Source organism: Gavia stellata, chromosome 36 (genome assembly GCF_030936135.1).
Source record: "Gavia stellata isolate bGavSte3 chromosome 36, bGavSte3.hap2, whole genome shotgun sequence".
In the NCBI taxonomy this organism is placed as follows: Eukaryota; Metazoa; Chordata; class Aves; order Gaviiformes; family Gaviidae; genus Gavia; species Gavia stellata.
Genome location: NC_082629.1, coordinates 2,098,315 through 2,116,279, shown reverse-complemented (window position 1 = coordinate 2,116,279; position 17,965 = coordinate 2,098,315). Strand labels below are relative to the sequence as shown.

At 63.2% G+C, this 17,965-nt stretch overlaps 1 protein-coding gene across 1 annotated transcript in view; it reads right to left on the bottom strand.

The window, feature by feature from the left end:
* Window positions 1-4,653: 4,653 nt before the first annotated feature.
* Window positions 4,654-17,965, bottom strand: part of LRP1 (LDL receptor related protein 1) — an 89,542-nt gene continuing 76,230 nt past the window's right edge. The window contains exons 63-90 of the mRNA XM_059832776.1: window positions 17,656-17,804; window positions 17,060-17,153; window positions 16,506-16,622; window positions 16,275-16,394; window positions 15,611-15,733; window positions 15,103-15,228; window positions 14,707-14,823; window positions 12,668-12,774; window positions 12,306-12,438; window positions 11,921-12,040; window positions 11,256-11,378; window positions 10,843-10,986; window positions 10,618-10,752; window positions 10,207-10,326; window positions 9,639-9,910; window positions 9,367-9,545; window positions 8,980-9,086; window positions 8,640-8,756; window positions 8,091-8,267; window positions 7,561-7,701; window positions 7,308-7,481; window positions 7,058-7,219; window positions 6,606-6,780; window positions 6,133-6,237; window positions 5,867-5,931; window positions 5,508-5,595; window positions 5,182-5,326; window positions 4,654-4,816 (exon numbers count right to left, since the gene is read on the bottom strand). Of these exons, the coding sequence (XP_059688759.1) occupies window positions 4,676-4,816; window positions 5,182-5,326; window positions 5,508-5,595; window positions 5,867-5,931; window positions 6,133-6,237; window positions 6,606-6,780; window positions 7,058-7,219; window positions 7,308-7,481; window positions 7,561-7,701; window positions 8,091-8,267; window positions 8,640-8,756; window positions 8,980-9,086; window positions 9,367-9,545; window positions 9,639-9,910; window positions 10,207-10,326; window positions 10,618-10,752; window positions 10,843-10,986; window positions 11,256-11,378; window positions 11,921-12,040; window positions 12,306-12,438; window positions 12,668-12,774; window positions 14,707-14,823; window positions 15,103-15,228; window positions 15,611-15,733; window positions 16,275-16,394; window positions 16,506-16,622; window positions 17,060-17,153; window positions 17,656-17,804 (3,776 nt within the window). The 3' untranslated portion in view covers window positions 4,654-4,675. The remainder of the gene's footprint in view (window positions 4,817-5,181; window positions 5,327-5,507; window positions 5,596-5,866; window positions 5,932-6,132; window positions 6,238-6,605; window positions 6,781-7,057; window positions 7,220-7,307; window positions 7,482-7,560; window positions 7,702-8,090; window positions 8,268-8,639; window positions 8,757-8,979; window positions 9,087-9,366; window positions 9,546-9,638; window positions 9,911-10,206; window positions 10,327-10,617; window positions 10,753-10,842; window positions 10,987-11,255; window positions 11,379-11,920; window positions 12,041-12,305; window positions 12,439-12,667; window positions 12,775-14,706; window positions 14,824-15,102; window positions 15,229-15,610; window positions 15,734-16,274; window positions 16,395-16,505; window positions 16,623-17,059; window positions 17,154-17,655; window positions 17,805-17,965) is intronic.

The window sequence follows — 17,965 nt, the reverse complement described above, 5'->3', positions numbered from 1 at the left end:
CCAACTCCCCCGGGAGACCCCAGCACCTGGGGATGCCCCCGGTTCTGCCCCAACTCCCCCGGGAGACCCCAGCACCCCGGGATGCCCCCGGTCCTGCCCCCCTCTCCCGGGAGACCCCAGCACCCCGGGATGCCCCCGGTTCTGCCCCAACTCCCCCGGGAGACCCCAGCACCTAGGGATGCCCCCGGTCCTGCCCCAACTCCCCCGGGAGACCCCAGCACCTGGGGATGCCCCCGGTTCTGCCCCAACTCCCCCGGAAGACCCCAGCACCTGGGGATGCCCCCGGTTCTGCCCCAACTCCCCCGGGAGACCCCAGCACCCCGGGATGCCCCCGGTCCTGCCCCCCTCTCCCGGGAGACCCCAGCACCCTGGGATACTGCCAGTTCTGCCCCCCCTCTACACGGAGACCCCAGCATCCTGGGATGCCCCTGGTCCTGCCCTCCTCTCCCAAGAGACCCCAGCACCTGAGGATGCCCCCGGTCCTGCCCTCCTCTCCTGGGAGACCCCAGCACCCTGGGATGCCCCCATTCTGCTTCTGTCCGGGGGGGATGTGCTAGCACCTGGAGGGACAGTCCTGCTCATCTCCCTCCTGCCTAGCAGCACCTGGGGAGGGGAGAAGGTCCTCTGCTGCTGGGCCCCCCTTCAGACTCCAACAGAGAAGGGAGACCACCCTACAGGAGGGTCTTTGCGGGGCAGCCCCCAGGCCCTGCGCACACACCAAGGCTGCCCGCACACAGGCACCCCTGCCTTGCACACCCTGGAGCGTGCAAACACCCCCACCCACAGCACACACACCGCATCTCGGGCTGGACATGCAACCTGCATTGCCTGCATGCACACATGTGTACACACACATGCACACACGTGTGCTCATCCCTCCAGCCCGGTGCCAGGCCCCTCTCAGAGCGGTCTGCCAAGGTGTTCTCATATCCCCCCCAGCTCAACAGGGATCCCTCCCCAACACTATCACTTTATTATTATTACTATTATTGTTACTGTTATTACTATTATTATCTACTCGCCTTCCCCGGGCAGCTGCCAGCAGGGTCTTAGGTATCAGCAGGGCTGGGGGCAAGCACAGGATGGGGGGAGCATTGCAGAACCGCGCGTACGTGTGGAGACAGAATGAATAAAAGCTAAAGGAGAAATAAGCAACAGAAAGGGAGAGAAATGAAGGGAAACGTGAGAGAAAGGAAAGGGAAAGGAGAGGGCAGCGCTGACGCGGAGCAGGGGGATCAAGGAGTCCTGGCACCACAGGGTTGTGGGACCCCAGCCAGCCCCATGCCAGCCCCATGCCAGCCCCATACAATCCTCACATCAGCCCCACAGCAGCCCTGGGCAGTGCGGTGCCCGCCTGTGCGGGCACCCAGCCACAGCACCATCCTGGCAGGGGGACGTGGCACCTCACGCTCAGGGTCTGCAGCCAGGGCGCAGGGGAATCCTCCCTCCAAGGAAGGTCCCTTCAGCCCGTCTCTTGCTGCTGCTGGGGTGCCAGTGCTACTGGCTGGCGTGAGAGCCATTGCCAGCCCCACGGCCCGTGCTCCCTGCTCCTCCTCAGCTCCCCGCTTCCCATGCTGGCAGGAGCCTCTGTGCCCCTCTCCCTTCCCAGCCGGGATCCCGCAACAATCCCCCCAGGCACCCAAGTGCTGGCTCCCCCCCCAATGCTGCATTTACCCCATCTGCCCCAGGGCCGCAGAAGGGATGGAGCAGCTGAACCCCGGCCAGGGGCTGTGCGGGGCCAACCTCGCCGGCACGGCCCCTGGGCCCTCCAGACCCTCTACCCCTGCGCAGCTGGGGCCTCGCCCCACATTGCTGGAGCAAACTACCAGGGGGGTTCTGGTGTCTTGACAGTCTCACCAGGGAGCAAAGGTACCCCAGGGTCTACGAGAGGTCCAGGGGGCTCTGGGAAGACCCCTCCCATACAATTAACAGCCCACTGGCCTAAGATCTGGGAGGGCAGAGGCATGGTGAGGCGAAACAAGTGAAGGTTTAAAAAAATAGAGAAGATTGAAGGAAAAGAAGAGAAAAAGGCGGGGGGGAGGAGAGGGGAAGGGGAGAAAAAAACCTCTAGAGGAGATATAAGAAACCGATAAGTGAACAAAGAGCTGGTATTGAAATAGATCTGAGGGCCGCGCCGCACTCGGGCCGTACCGGATCCCTTTGCAGAGCGGTTTGGGGCTTTTCAAAGGCAGCAGCCGCGTCCTCGGCTCAGCATCTGCGGGAGGCCGGGGGGGCCGGTGCCAGGCGGATGCTGGCAAGGAGGGTGCAGAGGGTCGACCCGCTCTGCCGAGCCGCGGGCCGGGGGTGCCACAGAGCCCCGCCACGGCCCTTCGCTCCCCTCGCGCCGCACCCCCGGCTCCGCTGCCGCGGCCCGGGCGCACGGGGGGGGCCGAGCACGGCCGGGGCAGCGTGCGGCCGCCGGCCAGAGGGCCCAACGCCCCGAGCCCGAGCCCCCGCCCCACTCAAGCCGAGCCCACCGGGGCGGACGCATGCCCCTGGCCGGCCAGCCCTGCCCTTGCGCCCCCGCCGCCGTCCGAGGGGTGCGGGCGGTCCCCCCAGAGCCCCCCGCCCTCAGCACCCGCTGCTGCCCCGGCCATCCCCGCCGGCCGTGGCCCAGCGCCCGGTGCCGGAGGCTGCATGCGGGGAGAGTGGCCAGGGCGAGGAGCGGCGGAGCACGGGCACCGGAGCGGTCGCTGGGGAGGGGGCAGACGTCGGGCAAGCGACCCCCCGGCCGCCCCCCCGCCCCTCTGCCACCCCCAGCCCTCGCTCAGCCGGTGCGCGGCCCCAGCGCTCCCCCCGCGGGACGCTGTGCAGGACGGGGCCCTGCGCCCGTGCCGCTGCCGGCCCCGGGGCCGCACGCGGGGGGGGGCACGCGAAGCGGTGTGTGCACACGGGGGGCGCACGGGGGGGGGCACGCGGGGGGTACGGGGGCCGCACGGGCGGGGCACGCGGGGGGGCACGGGGTGGGACGGGGTGGGACGCGGGGGGCGCACGGGGGGCGCGCGGGTGCGCGTGCAGCCCCCCCCGCTCAGTTCTCGAGGGCGGCGGCGCCACCTGGTGGCGGCTTCCGGGACCGCGCGCGCCGCCCGTGCGCGGGGCCGGTGCTCGGTGCTCGGTGCTCGGTGCTCAGTGCCGGACGCCTTGGGGTGTCTCTGCTCCCCGCAGCGCAGGGGAAGGAGCCGGCGTCGCGGCCGCAGCAGCTCGGGGCCCCGGGGTGCTCAGCAGGGTGCCCCGGGAGGTGCCGCCAGCAGCGGGGAGCAGTCGCACAAACGCGTGCGCACACACACGTCACCCCGAGCGGCACGCGCGCCAGCACGGGCACTGCACCCCAGAGAGCACCCAGGTAGCGTGACACGCACAAGCACGCTCAGGCTCGCCCAGCTCTCCCTTCCATCCATGCTCCCTGCCCAGGGTCCTGCCCGGAAAACCCTGTGCCACTCCCATGCACACCCAGGGCAAGGCAATGGAGCAAGAGGCCCTGGAGGGATCCTCTGCCTTCTGCCACCCGTCCGTGACACCCCTCCTCGCCGCTCCCCGGGCCACGACTGGTGCCGCTGGACTTCGAGGGTGTCAGGGCCATGGCACTTGGCGACCTGGGGCCCAGCTGGCACTGGTGCCTGGGCTCCCCTCCCTGCCGCCTCCCCAGCACGTCCCTTCTCACCAACCAGCAGCCTGCTCTTCAGTTTTTAAAAATTTTATTTATAACAATATCTGTTTTGTTTAGTTGCAAAGTAATCCAGCAAAAATTATTAAAACATTTCCCCCCAATAAAAGGATGGGGTCGCCTCCCGCCCTCCCCCCACATGCGTTTATTTATTTCTACTATAAAAGCTAGGTCATTTCCATGTTTTTGTTTTTTTTTTTCTTTTTCCTGTTAAAAAATGTGCATGTTGGAGAGCGGGCGAGGTGCAGGCGACAAGCCGGAGTGAGGGGCCGGGCCCGCCGGGGACGGGGACCCTCCGCACCGCAACAAGGCTGCTGGGGGCAGCGGCAGGGGCCTTGGTGCCTGTCCCCTGTAACAGTCGGGCAGAGCCGAGAATGGCGGGGAGGGAGGGAGGGGATCGGTGGAGAAAAAGGGAGGGATGGAGGGAGGGAGGGGAACCGGGGCCAAGGGAGGTTTGCAGAGGCCAAGCTGCAGGAGAAGGGGGGACCTGGGGAGCAGCAGATTTGAGGGGGGAAGGAAACAGGGCCCCCGAAGAGGGGAGCTGCAGGGGCCAGGGGGGATGGAGCCGAGAGCTGGGGAGCGTGCGGCCCCTGCACTGCCTCCCTCCTGCCTGCGCATTGCTGCCTGCGCCCCACGGAGCGGTAACCCTGTGTCTCCTGTCAGCTCCGGCTGCAGCAGCCCCTGCAAATTCTTCCTGGCACACTGACTGTGGTGCCATCCCTGCTCCGAAACGCTGGCTTGTCCCGCGGATGGGAGGAGGAGGGAGGGGGGGCCCAATGTAAAGAGATTTAAAATAAACCAAAGCCGGATCTGGCAATGAGAGGCGCTGAGGCCTGGTACCGGGGAATATACAGGTAATAATACTGCTCACATAGAAAAGTAATAATCCTTCATTTGTACATTTATACAGTGGCTCTTGCCTCCCCCCCGGCCCCCGCCCGCCTCCTGCAATGGGTATCTGTGCCAGGCCCGGGCGCCGTGGCCTGGCAGCCCTTTGCCCCTGTCCTGCCCCTATGCCAGGGGGTCCGCCAGATCGTCGTCCGCGCCCCGTGACAGCAGCTCCCGCTTCTCATCCGTGCTAGCCAGCGAGTTGCGGCTGTTGTGGGCGCCCATGTACAGCGTGGCATAGACGGGGTTGGTGAAGTTGGTGGGCTGCGGAGAGGGGGGAGCAGGTGGGAGGGGGTATGGACACCTCCCTCCCCAGCACAGCAGTGCCCAGAGGCGTCCCTTACCCCGGGGTGCCTTGGCAAGAGCCTGCACCAGGCACCACCTCCCAGTACACCACCCCTGACCCTGTGGCTGCTGCTGTCTGTCCCCACAGCCTCCACCCCCGAAGCCTTTGTGAGCCCTCGGAGCCCCCCAGCCTCCTCTGCACAGGGAGCAGCCCCAGGGAGCGCCGATACTGCCACAGCAACGTGCCCCCCACCTTGGCACATGCCCCCTCTGCATCCCCTCCTTCGGGCTGGACCCCGGTGCAGCCGATGGCCCCTCCGCGCCACAGTGGCCCTGCTCCTCACCTTGTCAGGGTCCAGGGCAAAGTCCGCGTCCAGCAGCTCCCCCACATCATCATCGGGCTCCCCCTCATACATTTTGTACGTTGGGTTCCCGATCTCCACGTTCATGGCACCATTTGTCATCCGCTGGTGCTGGAAACCCTTGGCACTGGAAAGGGTGTGAGACAGGGGGTCAGTGTCAGCAACACAGAGTGCAGCAAACGGGGCCCCCACCCCACCAGCGGTCCTGCTTGTTTGTCCCGCACAATCGAGGCTTTCAAGCCCTGCAAGGAGGGTTTCCATCCTGGCTGGGTAACGCTCCCTCCCAGCCCCCAACAGCCCAGTCTCACCCTTTAATCCTCCACTTGTACCAGACAAAAGCCACCACGGTGAGGAGGATGAGCAGCAGTAGGATGGGGATGACAATGGAAGCCGTTCCTGTGAGATGAGAGGTGCAGGCACAGTTAGAGCGCGTGTGGGGGGCTGGCGCCTGCACGCCCCAAGCCCTGAGCAGCAGCGGGTCCAGCAGCCTGGGCTGGCCCTGCCCTACAGGAAAGGACCTGCCCCCTCTCCACCCGAGAATAGGGTTCAGGAGTTGCACGGGGGCACCAGGCGACCCTGGCTTCACAGGCAAAGATGTGCCCCCAACCCCTCCAGTGCGGTGTCGGGCCTTGTGGTGCTCCCCGGGGCAGGACTGCCCTATACGTACGGTTGCTCTGCTGCTCGCTGACGATGAAGTCCTCACAGCGTGTCCCTGTCATCCCTGCTGGGCACCTGAGAGCGCAGGGAGAGCACTGGGGTTAGCGGGGCAGGACAGCATGCGGGGAGGGGGAGGGAGAGGTGGGGCACAGACCTGGGGGTCGGGGGGCAACACACAGATCGATGTCTGTCAGTCATGTGCTCCCTCTGCTTGGAGGGGCAAGTAGCCCTCCTGTAGCCCCCCCCACTGTCCCCTCAGCCCCCAGCTCTGCTTACAGGCACTCGGGCAGCTGCGTCTTGTCACTGATGGAGCAGGTACCGCCGTGCAGGCAGTAATTGTCACAGGTCAGGCAGCTGGGTGCTATCTTGCCGTCTGGGCAGCTGTGGGGCAGAGAGGATCAGGCACATGTGTACCCCCGGCCTGCCCCGTGCCCCGTGCCCCCCCGCCCAGCACCTGGGACTCTGCTTGCCGGAGGCTGTTAGCTCATCCCTCTGGCACAGCTCATGGCTGTGCCACACTGACGGCTGCTGGGACGTCAGGATGGGCTTGGGGGAGAGACGTCTCCATCACCTCCTCCCGGGGCCCCAGGGCCTCCCAGATTTCTTAGCTGCTCTGCATTACTGACCGAGCATCTCTCAGCTGTGGCTGATCCCCAACGATCCAGCCACAGGGACACAGTTTTTTTTCTTGGGTCCTTGTGCCCACCATCCCCTCTTCCTCCCTCAAGTTTGATGTCCCTGGCACCTACATGCAGGAGACTTCTCCACTCTGCTTGTTGATGCTGCACTTGCCCTCCTGGCACCGGGAGCACTTGTTGTCCTGGCACTGGGTGCCCTCAAATTGCGGAGGGCAGCGACACTGCTTGGCACCGCTGGCTGTCATCTGGCAGACACCCTCATTCTCACAGTAGTCGAAGCACTGCCCTGCAGGGGACAGTGGGGTCAGGGTGGGCAGCCCCACGCTGGCACCTCAGACCACTGGCCCCTCTGGAGGGCTGCTCGCGGCCCCAGTCCCCCACGAGCATCACACCACCCCGGGTCCCCAGAGAGCATCCCCCTAAAGAGGGGGACCTGGGAGTCCAAACTCTCAGGTGCTGTCCCCAGAGGTCCCCAAAGAGCATCTCCCAGAAGAGGGGGCCCAGCAGTCTGACCTCCCAGGTACTGTCCCCAGCATCCCTCGCCACGGGCAGGCAGCACTCACGGTACTGGCAGCGGTCCCCGATGAAGGTGGGCAGGCAGCGGCAGTTGGGCTGGTTGCCCTGGTTGACGGTGCAGCTGCCATTGTGCAGGCAGTAGTCGGTGCACACTTGCTGGTTGCACCGGGGCCCAGTGAAGCCGGTGGGGCAGCGGCAGGTCGGCATGCCTGAGAACAAGAGCCATTAGCGTGCTCCCCATCTGTCCGTCTGCCCAGGACCAGCCCCAACCCCCAGGCTCGCCCCCAGCAGCCTCACCCGACGGGGAGGCGGCGCACGTGCCCCCGTTCTGGCAGTAGTCCCAGCACTGGTCAATCTGGCACTTCTCCCCGTTGTAGCGTGGCTGACAGCGGCACTTGGCCTGCTTGCGGGCATTGAGGAAGCAGCTGCCGCCATTCAGGCAGACCAGGTCGCAGGTGTCGGTGGTGGGCACTGGGAGGGAGGGATGGAGGTGAGCAGGACTGTGCCAGGCAGGACCCCCCTCCTCCTCCTCCTCCTCCGGACCACCTACCGACAGGGGAGACGGTGGGCGAGGGAATGACCACGCAGGTGCCATTGTCCAGGCGCTTGCCGTTGGGGCAGGTGCAGACGGGGCCGCTGGGGCTGAGCAGGCAGAGCCACTCGCACTTCTTGCGGTCGCAAGGGTTGGTCACTGCAGAGAGGGGAGGGGACGATGCAGGGTGAGGACAGCGGAGTGACCCACAGCCCTCCTGGCAAACGATTACTCTCCAACAGCTTTAGGACATCCCCCATGGCCCTACAGCTGCCCAAGCCCTGTGCCCGTCCTCTGATGCCCTGGGGTCGCCAGCTGACAGCTCGCCATTGCAGCTGGCCTCCCCCCAGTCCACCCTCCTCCCCACTAACCCCCCCTGCTCTGCCCATCCAGATGCCCACCACTTTAGGCAGGGTGGCTGAGTCCCCTCTTGCCCCAAGCTCTGCTAGTGTTCCCCTTGCCCTCTGGCACCCTGTGTCAGAGATCAGACCCCGGGCACCTCCCTCCCAGCCCAGGAGCAGGGTGGGGGTCCCAGGCCCGGCACGCACCCTCTGGTTGCTTGTACTGGTGGTAGAGCACGACGTCGGTGGCATGGTTGAGGCCAGACGTGAGATTGGTGACAGCCTTGTGTCCAAACTTGTGGATCTTGAAGATGCGGTTATTGATATAGGTGACACCATAGATGTAGTCCTCAAAGATGTCAATGCTGAAGGGATGGCTCAGCCCTGGGGAAGCAAAGAGGGGACATGTGCAGGCAGAGGTGGCACGGCTGGCTGCTCACTGCCTTGGGCAGGGCTGAAAAGGGATTTTGGATAGATTTGAGGCTGGGCTTTCCCACCCTGTTCGAGAGGGACAGTGTTGGGGGGACAGCAGTGCCAGCAGGCTCCGGTTCTGCTGTGGAGCATTTAGCGAGGAAAACCTGCCTTCACTGCTGTCTGCTGAGCATCCCTGGCTCAGCGCTGGGGTCTGCCCTGCAGCACAACCCAGGCCAGGGGCCCTGGGGAGCTGGGCTGTGCCAGGACCCCACCCTGGGGACATTGCCCCCAGGCATGTCCCTCTCCTCCCTGCCACTCTGGCGGGTCACGGGTGCTGCTCACCCTTCTTGTTGTCAATGGCCACGACGGGGTCAGTGCCGTTGAGCCGGATGCTGCCGATGACGGAGAGCTTGGCGTCAGCCCAGTACAGCCGTTCGTTGTGGTAGTCCACGGCCAGGCCTGAGAAGGCACACACCCCCTGGTGAAGTATGGGCCCCCAGCCCACCCCGAGCACCTCCTGACCACGTGGCCAGCAGAGCAGCCGCCCCCCTGCCCCTACGCACTCCTGCCATGGGGCTCAGAGCTCCCAGGCCGAGCCTCCCCAATGCGAGTGGGTTGTATGTCCCTCCTGTCAAGGCTTTCGCCACCCCTCATGCCCATCCTGGCACCCGTCTTTGTTCACCTGTTGGCCATTGGATGTTGTCCTGCACCAGGGTCTCGCGCAGTGTCCCGTCCATAGCGGCCGTCTCGATCTTGGGGTGATTGCCCCAGTCTGACCAGTACATAGTGCTGTGAAGGACACGGTCAGGTCATTCCCGGCAGGGGAGCAAGGAAGGGAAGAGCAGGACAGTCTGACACCCCATTGGCGGAGAAACCCTCCTGCGTTCTTCCCACAGCATCCTAGAGTCACTGACGTGACCCCAATAGGCCAGCTGACTCTGAGGCACAGCAACTCAAGCTGACACGGAGAGTGATGCTGGGGCACAGGGAGCTTCCACCATGGATGGGCTTGATGGTGAAAGGAGCTGGGGTGAGGGCTGGGCAGAGGGAAGGGAGAAAGGGCTCTCACCCCCTAAGTGGGTCGACTACGATGGCATGGGGCTCATCGATCATGCCCGAGATCAGCGTCTTGCGATTCTCGCCTTTCATCTGTGCCACCTCAATGACATCCCGCCCTGAGTCTGTCCAGTAGATGTTCCCAGCAACCCAGTCAATGGCAATTCCCCGTGGCATCTTCAGCCCTGAGATCTGGGAAAGGCAGAAAGGGGGGAGAGGTGAGGGCAGAGGACGCTGGCAGCCCAGCCTCAGTGCCTCCCACCGTGCCCCCCCGACAGAGCTCACATTCAGGTGGGTGACGCCGCCATCAATCTGGCGCCGGTTGCGGTTGGAGGCGGTGGAGGCAGCAGAAGAGGCAGGCAGCTCCCGGTATGAGATCCTGCCAGTGTGCCAGTTGGTCCAGTAGATCTTGTTGCCCTTGACGTAGATATCCATGGCGTCAATGCGCACATTCTCATCACCCTGGAAGGCCGGCTCATAAGCCGAGTTGGGGTTGAAGGGGTACATGCTCCGGATCTTGTTATCGTCCGCAATGTAGAGGATTTGGTGCTCGGAGCCTGCAGAGGAAGAGCTGTTGGCGCGGGCTGGGCCAGGAGCAGGGAGTCAGCCCAGCTCCATGGTGGGGCAGGGGACAGGGTCGCTGGGAGCTTGGCACCCCCTTGGGGCTTGCTCTGCCAGGGAAGGACAGACTGATGGCGCCCGCAGAGCCCAGCACCTGCCCTCAGCAGTGCCAGAAGGAAGGGTGGGCAGAGATGCAGGGGGAGGAGTAGGAGCAGGGAGGGAGGAGTGTCTGGGTCCTGCAGGGCGCCATGGGCATGCACAGGATCTGTGCACGTCCCTGTTCCCTCCTGACCTTCAGCCTTGCACATGTTGTCCGTCTTCATGAAGTTCTTGGCGCAGCTGCAGATGTGGGAGCCCTTGGTGTTGTTGCAGAGCTGGGAGCAGGTCCCAAAGCGCAGGCACTCGTTGACGTCTGGGCAGTGGGAGACAGGAGTCAGGGGGGACACCAGGAGGGTGCCCCCATGCACACAGCCAGGCTTGGCCCCTCTCGGGCCTGGTCTGTGCTACCCATGGCTCAGAGACACCGTCTCGCCCTATTCCCCATGTTCATACCCCAAGGACACCATTTCTGATGCCCCAGCCACTCCACAGGTGTGAAGACACATCTTACTGGCAAAAACCAACTGTAAACCTGACAGCCCGACCCTGAGCCCTCTCAGTGGTCAGTGGTCTCAGCCCCTCAGCCTGCAGTGGCGGGAAGTACCTTGGCAGGAATTCTTTTCTGGCACTTTCTGGAAGCCTCTGCGGCACGTGCAGTACGTGGTGGACTGCGACTGAATGCACTGGGCCTCGTCTCCACACATGGTGGTGTTGGTCACGCAGTCGTACGACTTGTGGTCTAGGGTGGGATGCGCCGTCAGCACTGGTGCCTTCGAGGCTTCCCCACTGTCCACCCTCTCCCCCCCCAACACCCCAGCTCTGCACCCACCGTGGGAGCAGGACTCCTCATCGGAGCCATCTCCACAGTCGTCAAAGAAGTTGCAGCGGAGGTTGGCACTGATGCACTTCTTGTTCTCGCACAGGAACTCGTTCTTGTCCTGGCTGCAGCTCTTGGGCTTGGCCGTGGGTGACTCTGCAGGAGCATAGGCAGCAGCTGTGACGCTCTGCGTGCCTGGGCACCCAGCCCCGTGGGAGCCGCAGGGTATGAATGGCATGGGAAGAGACCAGGCAGGGACCCAGGATGCCTGTGCCTGCCTCCCGGTTTTGGGAAGGAGTGGGCAAAGCAAACCCCAACACCTGGGCTAAACGCAGGGCTCTGCGAGGAGCAGCCTGAGGGCAGCGTTGACCCACTGCCCCATCTACGCCAGGTGCAGAGCGGTGCCCACATGCAGCCCCACTCACCACAGTCCTTCTCATCCGTGTTGTCTCCACAGTTGTCAATGCCGTCGCACTGTCGACCGATCCACAGACATACCCGGTCGTTCTTGCAGCGGAACGGTCTGTTGGGGGGACACTGGAATTTCACTGCACCAGCAAACAGAAACAAACGGTGACGGTGAAAGGAGACGCCATAGCCAGGCTGTCACACTTGTCACAAGCCGCTGCTCAGCCTCTGCCCGCTCTCCGGGGAGGCCTGTCCCACGAGGGCGAGCGGGCTCCGGAGACTAAAGCAAAAAGACTGAAGCAAAGACAATTGCCCGGTTGCCAGCCCAGCTGCAGGAGGGTCAGCCCTCTTCTCACCCAGCTCCCTGCCCTCTCAGCCCCCGCTCCCCACTGCCAGCCCCACACCCGGCTCAGCACCTCTGCAACTCAGCTCTCTCAACCAGACCTACCTCCTGCCCCCTTGCCCCACCGGCTGCCCTTGAGGGGACTCATCTAGAGGGGATGTGTGGAGCTGCCAGAGGTACCCACAGTCCCCCTGGCTACCCGCAGCAGTGCCCAAGCTCTGGGACTGCCACCCCTTCCCAGCGTGCAGGTGCTCGGGGTGGGCTGCTGCCCCTGCGGGCAGATGTGTGTCAGGCAGGGGCCTTGCCAGGAGTGGGGAGAGGCAACGCAGTGTCACTCACAGCACTCCTCGGGGTTTTCATCTGAGTTATCCCCGCAGTCATCCTCCCCATCGCACTTCCAGGCCAGGGGCTTGCACAGCGTGTTGTTGCACTGGAACTCATCCAGGGGGCATGTACGAACTGCGACAGCACAGGGCAGGAGGCAACACGTCAGCCAGTGCTGCCTGGCTGCCAAAACGCCAGTCTGGGGCCACAACTTCTATTTCCAGCATAGCTGGGGGCTCTCCAGGGCTCACATATGTGTCCGTGCATGCCCTGGGGGCGGGCAGAGCGGTGCAGACACATGCACCCGGGAGCACTCCCACCCACAGCGGGGACACAGGAGACATGAGGGCATGGGGGGAAGACGACCAGCCCCGAGGGAGCCACGTAGCGCTGCCATTACCCCCAGTGCCGCAGTTCTCCTCGTCGGTGCCGTCCATGCAGTCTGCATCAGCGTCGCAGCGCCAGCGCATGGGGATGCAGTGTCCATTCTTGCACTGGAACTGGTCAAACTCACAGCGCGGCGTGCAGTCTTTCTGCAGGGGAAGGGTGAGGGACAGAGGTCAGCAGGGACAGCCCTGGCTGTGGCAGCCTTCCATCCCGTGACTGCACCCAGGACCAGGCTCTCAGCCCCGCCTTGGTGGTGGGTGACGACAAGCAGAGGCAGTCTAGGTGGGACGTGTTCCCACTCCCACACATATTCCCACTCCCACACGTGGGCAGGGCGAAGGTGCTGGCAGGGAGCCCCTGTCCTTGGTACCATACCTCGTCAGAGCCATCCGCACAGTCGTGGTCCCCATCGCACTTCCACCTTCCAGCGATGCAGCGGCCATTGGCACATGAGAACTCGCTCTCCGAGCAGGGCCGGGGTGCTGGGGACAGAGAACACAGAGTGTGTCCCTGAGTGGGAGCTGCAGGCAGGGCTGTGAGGACAGAAGGTCTCCCTGGCCAACAGCTTGGGGGGCACAGGCTGACACAGACACACGTCCAGTGGCACTGGGGACAGGGTGGGGTGCAAGCAGAGCCGGGGGAACTGCTACAGAGAGGCATGGCTGATACCACTTCCCAGTCCCCTTCCCATCCCAGTCCAGGGTTCCCAGCTCCCTGAAGGGAAATGCGGTTTTTGGGGGATACTATGGCCATACAGACTCACTTCTGGCAGCTTCCCGGCTGCATGTGTCCCCCAAATCATTCTCCACTGAAGGCAGCACTAGCCCCAGAGCTCCCTGCTGCCCACGTCTGCTGCCCCACCGGCAGCTGCGGGCAGGGGGAAAGGCAGCAGCGCCCTGGCCAGGTCTGGCAGAGCCGGCACTCCTGCACCCCCTTTGCAAGGGGACAGACTCCCCCTCACAACTCAACGCACCTGCTGGGCTGGCACCGGCACAGTCAGTGCCAAATCCCTCTGCAGAAGGACAGCACGTGACGTGGCCTCCTGCCTAGGATGGTTCTCGGGACCCTTCCCCTCTGCATTGCCCTGGGGAGACCCCATGTGCAGGACGTGTCGGGGCAGGCGGCCCCTCCGGCCGCAGTGCAGAAGCCGACAGGACTGTAGGGGAAGAGGGGGGCAGGGGGTGTCCAGCTGGAGCAGGAAGGGTTGGGTGGGGACAGATTTTGGAGCTAAGTATGAGCCATGCACGGGCCCCGGCAGTGGAGGCAACAGGGTCGGACCCTCCCTGACTGCGGCTCCAGCGGAGGGAGATGCTGGTGCTGATGCTCAGTAAATTCACCTGGGTTGTCCAGTCCCGACCCCTCTGCCCTCACCTGGAATTTATTGTCTTCATTTATTTTAGAGAGACTACATGGAATTAAAAGATTTTGGCAGGAACCTACCTCTGAGCGCCCCATAACGACAGTGTGAAAATGGAGAAAAACATAAGATGAAGTGAAATGGCACAAACTCAAAAACACGACGTGAAATCAACGGAAAAGAAAAAAAAGTTGCACCCTAGAGAGCTGCAGGGAGACAGAGGGACCTGGGGCAGCTGCTGCATCGTGGGAAGAGGGTTTGGCTCTACCCAGGCCCCTGCAGCTGGCAGCAGACCCTGGTGCCGTCCCATGGGCAGCTTGGGTCCCTCCAGAGGGACGGGACCAGGCTCCTGCCCGCAGCAGAGCCCCAAGAACTGTCTTGTCCATACGGACAGTCATGGTCCTCTGCTGCTCAGTGGGGTGGGTGCTGGCACAGTTCCGCTAACAAGCAGTAACTCATTAAGGGGCAGCAACTTGATCGTCTGCCACAACTTCTGGGGACCAGATGCCTTCCCACATGGCTGGTCCACGTCCAGGTTTGTGACCTGGGTTCAGCCGGTTCCACAGCTCCCCTCCCAAAGGTTCAGAGTGTCCCCACTGCCTTCCCAGGCCAAACCATTTCAAAGGGTGCTGCCTGCCAGGCTGGGGCCAAAGCATGGGGCGATGGTCTAAAGCAAAGCTGCTCCACCACGAGTGGGACAAGGCACCTGTGAGCCCCGTGAGTGAGCACGGCCGTGCAGGGCCCGTGCACTGCCTGCCGGGGAGGGCGTTGGGGTAACATTCTCCCTTTTGGGACCCACTTGGGACCTCTCCTCAGAACAGCCAGCAGCCAAGCCCTGGCTGCAGGACCAGGCTAGACAGCCTGCAGTCAGGCGCGTTCTGTCCAGGGGGAGAAGGCCACTCCCCAGGCTCCCCGGCCATCAGCCCCAGCCAGCCCGATGCTCCCCCTCCGTAGCTGGGGGCGTTGGCAGGCAGAGTGGCTGGGGGGACCTGAACCGCTCCCCTCTCCACTGCACAGCTGGCTCCCAGGATAGCAAAGGCTCAAAGGTGGCACGTACTGCAGCTCTCCTCATCCGAGTTATCCCCGCAGTCGTTGTCGTAGTCACACTGCCAGCGACCCGGCACGCAGCGGTTGTTCTTGCAGCGGAACTGGTAGGGCTCACAGGTGCGTTCGTCTGGGAGGGACAAGACAGGGACAGCATCAGCATTGTCCCCACACAAGGGGAGGGATGGGCATGCCAGCTAGCAGGGAGGGCAGTGCTGCTTTCAGCCAGCCTCCCTCTGACCCAGCCTTGCCCACGCGGTTTGGAAAAGGAGCAGCTAAAACCTCCCCCAGCCCCGGGCACACTGTGGAGGTGGAGGAGACAGACAGCGCCAGGGCAGCCTGACCCTCGGGGAAGGGGAGGCACAAGATGCTCTCTGTGCTTGTTTCCCCAGGCCGAGTCCCTGCTCACCGCATTCCTCCTTGGGCTCATCGGACCCGTCCCCGCAGTCATCCTCCCCGTCGCACTTCCAGCGCGCTGGGATGCACCTGCCCGAGTCCTTGCACCGGAACTCGTCCACACCACACGTCATTTGTGCTTGCAGGGAGAAACAAGATGACATGGATATGAGGAGAGGAGGAGGGGTTAGCATTGGCTGGGCACATTGCTTTCTCCGCAGGGCTGATGAACACCTTGTGCCAGCAGCCTGGAGCTGACTGCAGCACCCCTGCTTGGAACAGGGTGGGCAAGATCCCCCCCTTTCAAGCAGTTCTCCAGGGAGAAGTCATGGAGAGGAGTATCTCGGTGGGATAGATCCAGGCAAAGCCACCACCACCACCACCATCCACTGCCCACAGCACCTGCAGGGACTGAGTAGGGACCCCCCATCCCACAGGCAAAGACATGACTGGCTCTGGGGGAGCTCCCAGTTTCAGTGTGGCCCGACCCACTACCCCCCCTCCCCATGCAGGCTTCTTACTGCAGTTGGCAGGTTCATCTGAGCCATCCACACAGTCGTTGTCCCGGTCACACACCCAGACACGGGGGATGCAGCGCTTGGTGATCGCACACTGGAACTGGTTGGGGGCACAAGTCACCTCCGCTGCAGGAGGGAGAAGCAGAGTCAGGAAAGGCAGCGGGGCAGGCAGGGGCCTGCCAGCCACCACCCCACAAAAACCGCCCCACAGAGCAGAGAGGCATGCAGATGCTCTGGGCATCCCAACTATCTGGCCATGCTTGACGACCACGTGCGTGAGACGGGAGGGGAGCGGAGCCCTGTAGTGGCTCCAGAAGAGTTGACCAGCTGCAGGGAGACAGGGCAGAAGCCACAAGATCCCTCAACTGTTGCAACAGGCTCAGTGCAAATCCGCGGCAAATATTGAACTTGCCACTCTGAGGAATTTAAGGATTTTGTTTCCACTAGGAAACAGAAGTGTCTGTAGGGGCAGCAGGGTGAAGGTGTACAGAGGCTCTACAAAGAGGAGAGGTAAGGAGAAAGCCCCATGCCCAGGGGCAGGACCACCCAGAAGCCAGCCTGCAGAGAAGCCAATACCCAAAGACACGGATCTGATGCAGCACGGAACTGCTCACCCCTAACCGTGCACGCTCCTCATCCCTAACACGCTTAACAGCTCCCCACTTACGGCAGTCCTTCTCATCCTCGCCGTCACCGCAGTTATCCTGACCATTGCAGCGGAAAATGCCAGGGATGCAGCGGTTGGTGTTGGTGCATTTGAACTGGCTGGGCAGACAGACGTGGATATCTGGGGAGGGAAGCAGCACAGTCAAAAAGCTGACACGCTGCATCTCTGCCCTACTGGGATGCTTCAGCCCTGCTGGGGTTTGAGCATCATGAGGGGACGTGGAGAACCTACCACAGTTGGCTTCATCTGAGTTGTCCTGGCAGTCGTTGTCTCCATCACAGATGAAGGCTGGGTTGGTGCAGATCCCAGTGGAGCACTGGAACTGCCCTGGCCTGCATTTAAATTCAGCTGTGGGGCAAGTAAGACAGGGTGAAACATTTGCTCTGGGGAATGTTTTCAGGGCAAACCTTAATGTCCCGCTTTCCCCTCTGGGGTTCTCAGCAAGGACTGAGCAATCAGTGCCCATCCCTGGGTTCTGGCGCAGTGAAGGGGCAGCTCTGCTCTGAAAGCAGCAGTTGGCTGTTGTCCTCCATGGGGCAATACCCCACGCAGGGACAGCGTTAGCCCACTGCTAATGGGTAATCCACCTCTGCGCCGGAGCTAAGCAGGGAGCAGTAGTGCTGTCCCAAAGCCAGAGCAGCAGCAGGGCTTTTGGGGACCAGCTGCACAAGCAGTGCCAGGCTGCTCCAGACAGCACACAGCTGCTGTAGGGCTGGCAAGAGCCAGGCAGCGCGGCCGGGGTGCTGGGACACTGTGGGCTGTGGTCAGCCCCACTCGACACTCACGGCAGTCCTCCGGCTCGTCCGAACGGTCCCCGCAGTCGTCCTCGGTGTCGCATTTCCACCAGAAAGGGATGCACTTGTCATTCTTGCAGACAAACTGCCATGGAGAGATGAACTTGTGAGGGCGGCTCGGAATAGGGAGGGAGGACCCCAGAAGGCTTCATCCCCAGGGAACTCTGCCAAGAGCACTGATCTCGGTGCTGTCCCTTCCCAGGCACCCCCAGGACACTCTGTGTCCTGACCTAGAGCAAAGCCTTAACCCTGAGCCCACCCCACACAGTCTCTGGGGTTTGAGGGAGGGGGGCAGGCAGAAAGTCATTCCAGAGCCAGAGGGTCTCTGGGTCCCCTGGGCACCCCCAAACGACTGCAGTCTGTATGTGCTGGGAAATGCCACAGGAGGGAGGTGTTGCCCACGGCTGGAGAAGGTGTGAGCACACCAGCACCCAGATGCACAGCACAGGCACCAGCACGAGCAGAGGAGCTGGGACCTGGTGAAACCATGGCAGAAGGGACACACACAGGAGCACAGGCACATGCTCACTCGCCACAGGGAGGAAGTCCACGCAGGCCAGGGCAGGCAGGGGCAGGCAGGCTGTTACCTGGCTGGCTGTGCAGTTGGAGACACATGTTTTGCCATCGCTGCCCAAGTAGAAGTTGGTGGGACAAGCACACTTGTGCCCCCCGCCCGGTGAGAGGAGGCAGAGGTTGCTGCAGCCAGCGTTGTTGGTCTTGCAGGGATGGTTGGGAACTGGGGAGAGCAGGGAGACAACCACAAGTCAGACCAAGGCGGGGGACACTCAGGGTGGCACATGAACTCCCCGTTGCAAGATCCTTCTCGCTGCACACACCCCGCTCAACCTGGTGTCCCTTTGCACGTCGTGCCCAGCCCCAGCCTCCTGCCCAGGGCTG